At 35.0% G+C, this 12,773-nt stretch overlaps 1 protein-coding gene across 1 annotated transcript in view; it reads right to left on the bottom strand.

Moving 5' to 3' along the window:
* LOC110018375 (uncharacterized protein sll1770) overlaps window positions 1-12,773 on the bottom strand; it is a 138,485-nt gene that overhangs the window by 34,906 nt on the left and 90,806 nt on the right. The window contains exon 2 of the mRNA XM_020715669.1: window positions 3,652-3,787. Coding sequence (XP_020571328.1) covers window positions 3,652-3,787 — 136 coding nt within the window. The remainder of the gene's footprint in view (window positions 1-3,651; window positions 3,788-12,773) is intronic.

Here is a 12,773-nt window from a genome sequence, read left to right as displayed (position 1 = left end):
CGTCACAGATTGTTCTATTAGACTCCCTGCGGGCCGTTTGATATTTTCTTCAGTTCTCTAAGCTTTTACATTTAAACCAATTTTTATAACATAACTTCTTATATTTTATCTTTTCTTGCACATTATTATCTCAGTATGTGTCATAAAAATCTCACCCGTTTCTTGAGTTTTTACCTCACATTTATCTTATATGGAGATTCTTAATACTTACAGGATGCTCTGAAAGTACCTGGGTGGAAGGAGGTTGCCTTCGAGGAGATTAAAGCTCTAAAAAATAGCACGTGAGAATTAGTTGATCTACCAAAAGAGAAAAAAAAAAGAGTTAGGTGCAAATGAGTGTTTACAGTCCAGTATACTTCTACTTGTTCTCTAGAACGGTACAAGGCTCGAATAGTTATCAAATGATTCACTCATGCATATGGCATTGATTACTTAAAGACATTCGCCCCTGTAGCATAACTAAACATTATAAAAGTTTTTGTCACTTGCAACTAATCTTGATTGGCCCCTACAACAGTTAGATATAAAAAAATGCATTTTTTAATTGAGACTTAGAGGAAGAAGTGTATATGATGCACCTCCAGGATTTAGTGAGAAGTTCGACACAGAGATGTGTAAACTGGTTCAAGCAGTCACCAAGAGCGTGGTTTGAGAAATTTGCATTGTTAAAGGTCAAGGGTATACTCAAGGGCAAGGAGATCTTAGAATATTCTCAGACATTCAAAGAATGGGAAGATATAATTCTTATCGTAAATGACGTATATGAAATGAAGTGATTGAAGACTTCCCTCTCATCATTTTTTAGGACCAAGGACTTACGATCATTGAGGTGTTTTCTTGGCATAGAGATTGCTAGATCAAAGAATGGATTGTTGTTTTCCAAAGGAAGTATGTTCTTGATCTTCTAAAGTAAACTAAGATAAGTGGTTGTAGGCCTGCAAACACTGATCCCAATCATAAACTGGGAGATGAGAAGGTGACAGAGTGAATTTAGCTCATATAAAAAATTGGTGGAAATTTTGATTTATTTATCACATACACTGTCATATAACGCCTTTGTTGTAAATTTTGTAAATTAATTTATGCATTTGCCCCATTAGAAACACCTTGAAGTAGATAATAGGATTTTCAGATACCTAGAACATACACCGGCAAGAGCTTACTCATTCAGAAGACCACGCAACATAACATAGAGTCATGCACTGATGTGGATTAGGAAAGCTCAGTAGTTGGGAGATTTAAATCATGATATTGTACTTATGTCAGGAGAAATCTTGTCACGTGGCGAAGTAAGAAATGGTAGCAATGGGTAGTGTCGAGACAGAATATTGCGTGCTATGGCTAATGGATGTGAGATGTTATGACTGAAGAGAATTCTTGAAGAACTAAGATTCCCAATAAACATGTCAATGAAGTTGTAATGTGACAATAAAGTTGTCATAAACGTTACAGAAATCCGATGCAACATGATCGCACAAGGCATGTGAGATTGATAGACACTTCATAAAAGAGAAAATTGATTGTATAGTTATTTGCATGTCTTTCATTCTGACAACGCAGCAAATAGCTAATATCTTCACCAAATGACTTTTTAGGCCTAGTTTTCAGTTCCTTGTATGCAAGTTGGGAATGATAGATATCTATGCTCTAACTTGAAAAGGGTGTCAGAATGTTAGGAATTTTTATTTTTGATGTCTTTTAGTTTTATTATTTTATATTTTTAGTAGTTTTACTTTTAGAACAATCAATTGTTGGTAACTCATATTTCCTTTTTTTTGGAAAATTTGTGGCTGATTTTGTGGCTTTCCTAATGTGGTGGCCTTCCCCTGCAAATTATCTAGTAACTAGGTCTCAGCAAACTGTCGAGGAATAATTCTTTTTTCTTTTCCCTAAAAACTACATGAGGCAATATCATCAAGCTCAAATCTGGAACTATAGATATAGAAGCTAATTGTGAGCTTGTATAAATTCGAGAAAAATTTCAAGCAGGGCGGCAAAGTTTAGAAACACTCAACACCCAATAAGGAGAAAGAAGAGAGGAATAAGAAGAAATGTTGGTTTTAATTTCTAGCTTCATTGCCTATATCACAATCCTTAATTTAGGAGGAGAAAAAAGTGGGAAACTAAGTCGAATATTTTATATTATTTTTGCTAGTGTTCTAATTGCTATCATCATTCCTATTATTTTTTCGATATGAAAGATGGAAATAGAAAGAAAGAAGGCACTAGGAGAAAGAATAACAAATTAGGATAATATTATAGAAGTATTTTCATACTAGAATTATATCTACATCCAAACATGACTCAAGGACACTTTGGAAAAATTGAAAAGTAGAAATAATAAAATCAATTACATTTCCAATATTCGGGTCATGGGTAGGATTAACTGCCTGGCTTAAATACTGTAGCTAAGATCAATTTTTCAAGGCCTAGCCAAGATCATTTGAGAACCAAACTACCAAACAGAGTATACCAGATGCAACATATATGAATATATTGCAGTTTAAATTCAAACATTATCAGCCAATATGTAAAATTGAAGGATTTGGTACTAGCTTAAGAGCTCAAAAGTTTATGGTAAGCATGAATCTCGTATTACAGTCTGCATGTTCAACATGATGACCATGAAATTTGGGTGAAAGTTAGTAGTAAACCAATCATACAGGCCACCATAATGGCACAAAGACAAGTTTTTCAATAATTAATTGAAAATAATCAATGGTTTACACTTTACACCACAAGATTTTTTATTATTCATCCTCTCCTGTCATCATCATGGCATGGTAGTCGAACCAGAAATACTGCAACAGTGATTATTATCTTGCAATGTTTCTACTTACATAATTTTCTTATATTGTACTTCATTTACTAGCATGAAACCACATCTTAAGAAAAACACAAACACGCTCCATATTATCCCAAGAAAAGGCATCAAACCTTTTAATTATTTTTCATATGAAACAATGAATACAGATCAAAGGTCTGAAAAATTCAGTCGATAGAAAACAATCTATCACAAAATAAATTAACTCAACCATGAAGATAACAGCATGAACCCTAATGAAAATTGATGGTTAGAAAAAAGGACATAAAAAAATGAAAATTTACTTCGGAGCCTAAACACCTAACTTGCTTAAAATATATCTACATAACAAAACAAAAAAAACAAACAGCTTCAAAGAAAAACTATGGAGTGGAAATAAAAATGATATCAAGAGATTATAAATATATAGTGATGAATGATCTGCACGTTCATTGCATATCACTCTCTTAAGTGTCAAGACACCAAAACAGGTTCGCTTAATCAATCAGAACCCCATTAAGCAGTCGCAACGAAGGGATTTTAGAGGAGTGGATGTAAACTTCATTCAGAACTTCATTATCGTATAACTTGCTTGAAAAAGGAAAATGGTAAAGTTAACAGAAACTTCAAATCAATCCAATCTACTTGCGGTGTTGACAATTTATCATGAAGGGAAAGGTGTAGACCAATAGTAATTGCAAAAAACAATAGCATAAGTGTAGAAATAAAACCTTGGGCAGTGCTCGGTAGAAAAAAATTAGAAAAGAAGGATTCATAAAGTTAACCAAAATAATTGATATGATGCAAATGATGAATGACAGTCCTTCCATAGTTTCTAACCTACCTACCTCGGTAAGAGAACTTTTGGTTGTTCAGCCATGCCTTGAAAAGAAATGCAAAAACAAACCCCCAAATCTCCAAGGTTCTTTGAATTGTAGAGTAGGTTTTAAATCTGTTCCAGCGCCCACCAGGAGCAACAGAGACCTGCTCATGCCAAAACAACATTAAAGGACAAAATTCAAGTTAAGCACATACACTGGTAAAAGAATTATTAAAAAGATAAAGGAAATAATGCAGTGTTGAAAAAAATAACTATCTGAGGCAACTTTCAAACTCAAAATTTCAAAGATGTGTAAATAATAAATAAAAGAAGTAAAACAATAAAGCTGAATTTTCTATGTTTTTACCAAGCAGCTTGGATATGCTAAAAAATCAATCCCCTAGGCAGTATATAAATGGAAAGTTACACAGATTACGGGCACGCATACATTAACAAATGTGTTGCTCAACAGGAAGGAATATATAAATGCAGCAAACTCAAATGAATACAAACAAAATAAAAGTGGAATTCTTCATAAAAGGTCCTCAATTAAGAAGTTACTTGGTCAGAGGAATTTGAAGTTTATTGCAGTTCCCTGCATTTCACCTTTTCTGTCGTATATTTTGAAGAAAAATGAATAAAAAATAAAATTTTGAGGAATTTCCAAAACACCAAAACCCCTATTTTCCTTACATTTGGAAATAAAATGATTTCCTGCACCAGAACATCTCACCTCTCGCACACCTATCTCATCCCTCATGACTCGACACCTCGTCCACCCATTTGGCTCCCTCACCTGCTAGCCTTGCTCACCCGTCTCACCCCCATCTCATGTTGGCCGCTACATTGCCTCGTATGAATCACTTCTCTCCTCGTTATGTTGTCCCCTCGCTAGCCATATTGCTTCTTCATCTGACCTCACCCCCTTGCATAGCCTTGCATTTGAAATGTATTTTAATACATACAAATAAACATCTCAATGTATTATTGGCATCAAACCAAATAACTTTCTGCATTACTAAAATGCATGCATTACAAATATTTAGCATATCTAAAATCCACGAAAATGCCCAACCAAACAGCCACAACTAAAGCCAGGTCATTGACACCATTTTAGGGTTCCTAGACATTGTGATAAGGTGCAAAACGTGTTGTACAAATTGTAGGATTGATTATGTGAGTGGGGAGGTTGGGGGCGGCAGAAAACAGGTGTGAAGGGCAATGGGACAGCGAACCGGAAGTAGAAAATGTCAGTTTCTGGTTGTGAGCAGCAGGTGGAGGTGTTGGGAAGGCTGTAGAAGCGAAATATGCAGTGGGACAGCAGGTGGTGCGAGTTCAACAGCTGTTCAGAGTAAAAACATGCAGCCTACCGATGAATCGGCGAGGTGCAGGGGGTTGGACCCCGAGTTGGAACGGAAAACAGCAGGTTTGAGGCTGCAAACAGTAGCATTTTGCAAGTTGGACGAAGAAGGAGGCCTCCGAACGTCCGGGAGAGATCACCAACTTGATCCTATCAAGTTAGAGACGCTACTTGAAAGAAATCTAAAAATACAACACTTCAATTAAAATAATCAGGAGAAAGCATCTCCAAATAACATAACAATAGCCAGAAGTCATCCAAACAAAAATAAAACAACATATAATCAAGGTTTAGAAAACCGAATTGTACCGGCCAGTTCGACCATGAACTGGTGGTTGGTCAAGTCCTTGGCCGTTTTTATCATCGAGCCATCGGTTCAACCAGCAAACCGGAGAACTGGTTTCCACTTTTAAAAAATATGAATATTACTTTATTTTTTTTCTACCATTCTTCATTGGTCACGCACAGGTTATGTTCCCAACTCAAAAGGACAAAAGGCAACCATTAATTTATGGTTATTTTCCCAACTAAAAAAAGGCAAAATGCAACTATTAATTAGGGGTTGTTTGGTTTGCTAAAAATAAAGTACAATGTAAAAGGTTTACAGAGCACTATTATAACAATGTATTTGAAATATTTTATGGTTGTTTGGTTCATTGTAAAATAAACGCAGAATTTTATATATTTTTTTTTGTTTGGTTTGAAGTAGATTGAAATGGGGGAGGCGAGCGTAGGCGGCGGGAGACGGGAGGCGGGAGGCCGGAGGGGGTGGCGGCGGGAGGCGGGAGGCCTGCAATGGACGGTGTGGGTGGCGACAGGCGATGGATTGTAGATAGCATTTTACTGTATAATTTGAATTCAGTCAAATTAGTTGAATTCTAAATTCAGCCAAAATGAACTAAGAAGTGAACTTTAAATTCACTGAAACTTTACATTGCACTTATACTTTTTCATACCAAACACATATTTTCCTCAAATTCCTGTAAATAAATTACTGTACACCACAAATCCTGCCAACCAAACGGCCCCTTAAACACACAGACACACACACACATATATATATATAAAGAGAGAGAGAGAGAGGTTACGGGGGGAGACAAAGAGAGAGGTGTGGGATGACTTGCGGTGACATAAGCTTATTGACAAGTTTTTTTTTTTTTTTTTTGGGAATAGGACCATTTGATTTTATAATTTTTATGGAAGAGAGTTTGATGGCTCTATTATAGATGTACTCACTGATTTTGAAACTTAGGACATAATGATTGTATTTATTTATTTATTTATTATTTACATTTTTATTATTATATTATTATCATATTATTTATGTTATATGCAATTAAATTTTATATTTATTTATCATATTATTTATATTATATTTAATTAATTTTAATGTTTATTACATCATCCAGTTCAACCCCCGATTCAACCTCGGTCTAACCAATGAACTTTAACCCTTACATTATTCCGGTTTGATGTCCAGTCCGATTTTCACAATCTTATATATAATAGTCTCCGGGAAAATTTTTTAAAAAAAAACTCTACTTAGAAATAAGAAAAATAGGAAAGAAATACAAAAGGGAGAAAATATGAGCTGAAACAGAAATTCGGATGGCAGTCATCAGGATCCTCCTCGATCGAGTGTTCTGTGGCTCCCGAGGCACTGCTGTCACAGCGGAACTAACGCTCCATGTTAGTCATTTCAGCAAGCTTACGGGTGATGCAACATATGATTGGAAGTAGGAAGTTAAATGGGCCAGCTAGCTGGAAAAATAAATATATATGATAGGAAGTGTTATTTGAAGCCAGTTGTCCTGGGTTTTGTGCTTAGCATATCACAAGATTTTATTACAAGAAGACATCAAAGCAATTTTATGAATCATTTAATTCAAACTTTTTCTAATACAAATTAGAAGTAATCTCTTCAGCAAAATTTATCTGAAGTGTTTTTTGAAGCAACGCCGTGTGTAGAAAAATAAAGCCCAGTCAAATGACAAAATAATTTGAATTTGAAAGATAAAATCATGTTTCAGGTTATGTTTCAGACTAGTAAATTGTACAAAAAAAGCATAACCAATGAACAATTGGAGATCACATACGCATAGGAGTGGCTTTGAGACAAGTTTGAGTGAGGTGAACTTGGTTTGAACTCAAAATACTCTGGATTAGCCCAACCAAAAAATGAAACATATTTCATATAAAATCACTTAACATGTATGATGAAGTGATGTTGTTGCCTTGAAGTGTTGAAAGAATAGCACAAACCCCACAAGAACATTAACTAGAAATCAATTTGATGATTAACAGACCCTTACCGAAGGATGGACATCACTCTCAACCTCTCAGCAAAAGATTAGATAACAAAATTAACTTCAAGTTATGTTTGGAAGAAAATAAAGTAATCACAATTGTAGTTGAAAATGTAATAGTTTACAGCATAGAATACAATAGTTATATATAGAATTTACATCATGAAAAAATTTAAGAGCTGCAAAAATAATAAAAGACAAAATTAAATAAATAATCATAATTTAATAAAATACACTTGATTACTAAAGTTCCCACATTTTGCATTCGGATCTTCACTCTCTCCTATCTCTCCTATCAACTCTCTCCTCGCTCCTCTTTAACTAGTGGTTGTTCTCTCCCCTCTATCCTTGAATTTGGGGATTTATAAATGGAGAAGCTCTAATGTAATTAATATATTGCAACCTCCAATTGTAATAAAAAAATAATAAATGCTGAAGACATGACTAACCATGTCATCATGCGTAGTAAATTGCATGTAAATTACATGCCAAAATGGTAATAATATGAACACAGAAATCTCTTTTGTCCACGTTTATTTAAAAAAAAGGATAACACTAGGATCATATGTGCATATTTATGATTACATTTTCATGTAAGAACAGCGATCGTTTATTTAGACATAGACAACATAGTAATACCTCCTATTCTTTATCAACATTCATTGATGTGATCTTCTTATGGAGCATCAACTCCCCCTCTAAAAAGAACTCTTCTCTAAAGAGTTTCAAGCATTGTTGGATGCATAAATAGAAGGAAAAATCGAATTTGCAAAAGAATACATTTCCCAGTAAATAAGTTAGCTTGAATATTTTTGCAAATTTCAAATACCATTGTAGAGTTAATAGGTGCATTTAAAACTATAGCAGGACATGCAAAAGATGTTTATAGTGCACTGAAAATAGCAATATTAGTTTTAATACTCAATATAATAAAAGGAGATTTACAAAAGTGTAATTTTAGAGTTTTAAAGTATGAGATTCAAGAGATTGTATTTGTGGAGATTGGAGTCGTGCAATATGTTACACCGACCTAGCCTAAGAGCAATTTTGTTTTTTATTAGCCTAAGGGCAATATAGTCTTTTGTTATTTAGCATAAATTGGGCTAATATGTTAAGGGTTAGGGGTTTGCATGAGATTGTAGTTGTGAGTCTCAAGGTTGGGGTTTGCATGAGACTTCATACCTTTCGAATAATAGGATTTGGGAGAGGAGGACTGTCTCTCGAATTGTTGTGCTTATTTTTTATGTATTCGTGTTGAGTTGTTTCGTGTTCCAAAAATAAAATTATTATTTACCCTAATTTTTGGGTGGAAATTTGTCAGGGATCGTATCAATTGGTATCAAACATCGATCTAGGAAGGAAAGAAGGTTATAAGCTCACGGAAGAGATCACAGTTCTTCCAGGAGGGAAATGACCGCGGCAGACATACAGATCGATGAATCGTGCAGGAGTTCCCATACAGTTGTGATCGGACAATCAACTTTTGCAGGGAAGCGAAGATGGGATCGCGTCACTAGCAGGAAAATGACGATGTGATCGTGTATGATGATACAGTCGTGATTGAGCTATCTGGGCGTTCCTCGTGTGATATAGTTGAGATTCACATAGTTTGGAAGCAATGACGGGATCGCGGCGTACAAACCTTCAACTCCTTTGACTGCATCTATTGTAGTGAGATCGAGCATAAGCAGGTGGGAAGCAACGATGGGATTGCGGCATGCTTCATGACAATGTTTTCATGATAGATGTAGCTAAAATGATCGACAGGATCGCAAAGCCCGTGTGATCAAAGATCCAACTTACGGGGAAGCAACAAATCAAACGCTCGGGAAGCCCTAATCACAAGAAAGTGGCAATAGAGTTGCAATTCGAGAACATGGGCATGCAGATGTTCTGCCTTTGTGATTAAAAATTATATGGGGAATAATGACGGTCAAGAATGTAGATTATTTGGAGAATAAATTAGAGGAAGAGATGAGTTAACTTAAATCTAGGATAAATGAAAGGCTCGCAACCAATGACAAAAAGTTTTCATCCATTGGAAATCAATTCAAGAGTTTAGAGATGATGAGGAGGTTTATCGATATGCAATCCAAGAGCCCTCTTGTGGTTCAGTTTGCAAACCTTAACTAAGAGTTGACTGGAGATTCATTGGCTAAATCGAAAGGAAAAGAGATCGAAAGAGAGGAACACGAGGAAAGCATCCACCATCAAGAACCTCCTCTGAGGGCTCTAACTGGGGGTGGAATAGAGAACCTACTCTCGGGACTTCGATGGGGGTGGATTAGATATTTCTGAGTGAGGTGGTTGGGTTGAAATATGAAGAATGGGTTATGCAAAGGATAAGAAGGAGCATGAATAAGAGAGGAGAGAAGCCGGGATGGGATATGGTTATGATCGAATGAGGGAATTTCACACTCGATACATGGTGGAAAAAAAAAGAGGGAGAGGGAGATAGAGTCGGGGTGGAGATGTTAGGGTTAGGAAGTTGAAGATGTCGATCTTCAAGGGAGAAGACACATTAATGAGTGTACTGAATGGAGTGATATTTTGCAATAAATGGGCTAAAAAGGGAGAATAACCATGTGGTGGCAAGGTTATATTTGGAGGGGAAAGACTTAGCATGGTTTCAGTGAAGGGAGGCAGATACCTGATCGACTCGTGAGAAGAATTTATGGATTGCTTGTTCAAACGTTTTCAAACCATTTGGGAAAAGGACCCATACGAGCAATTAATAGCATTAACTCGGGAAAGAACAGTCATGGACTAAAAGGAGAGATTAGAGCTACTGTCGGAATGGTTTAGGGGATTTCTAGAGCAGTATTATAAGGGACATGAAAGTTCTAAAGACTGACATGCGTCAACACTCTGACTGTTGAGACTGTGGAGCTTGGGGAGACGATGGACCTAGCCCAGATGGTGGACAAAAATTAGGGAGAAGGCAAGCAGAAATAGCACCATGGGAAAATTACACAAGAGTGCATTGGTGATAATAGCACCGAGGCTCATACCATGTCATTTCAAGGAGAGACACCAAATGAGAAGAATATGGGGACCAATCCAGGGATCAACTTCAAGCGTCTCACAAAGGCTGGAGAAGCGAGCAAAGGGGTTATATTTTCTATGTCGTGAAAAATTTATCCCAGGGCACCGTTGCTAGGATTGGACATTACAGGTTCTCATGGTGTGTAGCGAGGAAGCCGAGGAGTTTAATCCAGCAACAATTTCATTTCATCTATCTTGAGAACAATGCATTTTTTTTTTAGGGGAGTATTGTTACGCCGATCTGGTCTGAGGGTAATTTTATCTTTTATTAGCCTAATGACAAACTAGTTTTTTGTCTTTTATTATTGTTCAATATAAATAATGCTAATATGTTTAAAGTTAAGGGTGTGCATGAGATTGTGGTTGTGAGTCTTACAATTAGGGTATGGGACAGACTTCCTACCTCTCGAATAGTAGGATTTGGGAGAGATCGTCTATCTTTCAAATTGTACGTGCTTATTTTTTATGTATCCGTGTTGAGTTGTTTGGGTTTCAAAAATAAAATTATTATTGAACCTAATTTATGTGTGAAAATCTGCCAAAAATAGTATCATAGTATTAGCAAAAAATATTTCTTTAAAAGGTGAAGACTTCTCTAGTATAAACATTTTGATCCACATATAAGGTTGTCAATCTAACTTCAAATGAGAAAAGTGTCAAATTAGTCCCCTGACCATTTAGATGGGGTTATTTTAGTCCCAAATTTTATAAAATTGTCAAATTAGTCCCTAGAATATTTTAGTGGGGGCTAAAACCCATATTAAAAGAGTCTGAAGACTAAATTGACAATTTTATAAACTATGAGACTAAAATGACCCTCTATAAAGCGTTAAAGGTCCTTTTTGACACTTTGCTCGATTTCAAATTATAATGTTAAATTTCAATTGATTGTATTTCATGTTTTTTTTTTTCTTTTATTTACTTGAAAGTTTGCATTATTCTTTGAAATTCATTTCTAAATTCTTCACTTAATGCTAAATTGCTCATAGTTGAATGTGCTCATAGTTGAATGAAAAAAATTTTGGTAAAGAAATATTTGGTTAAGATCTAAAACATTATTAACAACAATAATTAAAAAATATGCAAAAAAATTCCCTCTCTAGCCTTGCCAAATGAAAGTGATAGGATCACTTAAACATGCAGCACATTTTCAATGATCAATTTTGCTCGCAACTTTGCACCACTGCTCGTCACGTGACAACCTCTAACTAAAACTCCTAACACTAGTTGGTGAAGTGATACTATAGTCTTAAAGAGTTGTGGAAGAACACAAAGAACCAAAGAACACTGCCTGAAAAATAACTGGATAGCGACCACAATCTCAACAATAGATCAATATCATTCTCAACCTTACCAAAAATAATAATAATAATAAATTTGCCATCAAGTTATATTTAGAAGAAAAAAATCATAATCACAATTGTATTTCAAAATATAGCCATACAATGTAGAATTTCGTCGCCATTTATAAGATTTATATCGTGAAAATTGTTAAATCAAAGAAATAATAAAATATGTAAAATTATATGAAAGGTTATAATTTAATAAGATACACTAAATTGCACGAGCTCCTATGTTTTGCCTTCTCACTTTCTATCAATCCAAGTCTTAAACAACAGGTGAATCGTGGAGTTTGCATTTTTCCCTCACCTCCTACATAGGGGGACCACTCTCTCCTCTACCTTGAAATCTATGGAGTTATAAATGGAGGATCTCTAACACAATTTATATCAACTTATAACCTCTAAATATAATCAAAATATTAAGAAAACTTAATGGCATAGCTTGCCATGTCATCGTGCATTGATTTAATATAAATTGCATGTAAATTACAAGCAAATGTGGTGATTGTATGCATACAAAAATTACTTTGTCCAATTTTATTTTAAAATAAAAGATGATAAGATGATAATAGATGTATAACTTCATATTTATGACTATATTACTTTTATATTTCAAATAATATTTATAGAGGAGGTCCTCCATTCAGACACACTAATATCTTCTATTGATTACCAACTTACATTCACTTGACATTCTAGTACCACATCAATTGATTTGACATCTTTGTGCTACATCAATGCATTCCCACCCAAAGCTATCACGTTATCGTTGTTAGAATGGAATGAAAATTATAGCTCCCAACTTAACCTTAACACAAGGTAAATGTAACATTGTTTATGTATTGAGAAACTGTAACATGTTAAGGGTTAGATTCCAAAATCCGTTTAGGGTTATATTCTCATGATAACATATGGTACTTCTTTGATATGCAGATATCTAAATGTTGCAATTATCTAAATGCCAGTTGAACAGAAAATAATAGCCATCTCAATGGCAAAAAGAAATGAGAAAACAAAAAAAATAGAAGCACTTTTCATCATTCTTAATGGCACTTAAATTATTGATGACAATGAACTTGAACCCACAAAAAAAAAA

This window comes from Phalaenopsis equestris, unplaced genomic scaffold, assembly GCF_001263595.1.
Source record: "Phalaenopsis equestris unplaced genomic scaffold, ASM126359v1 Scaffold000018, whole genome shotgun sequence".
NCBI classification, from domain to species: domain Eukaryota; kingdom Viridiplantae; phylum Streptophyta; class Magnoliopsida; order Asparagales; family Orchidaceae; genus Phalaenopsis; species Phalaenopsis equestris.
The sequence above is the reverse complement of the archived record's forward strand: the minus strand, read 5'-3'. Positions and strand labels throughout refer to the sequence as shown.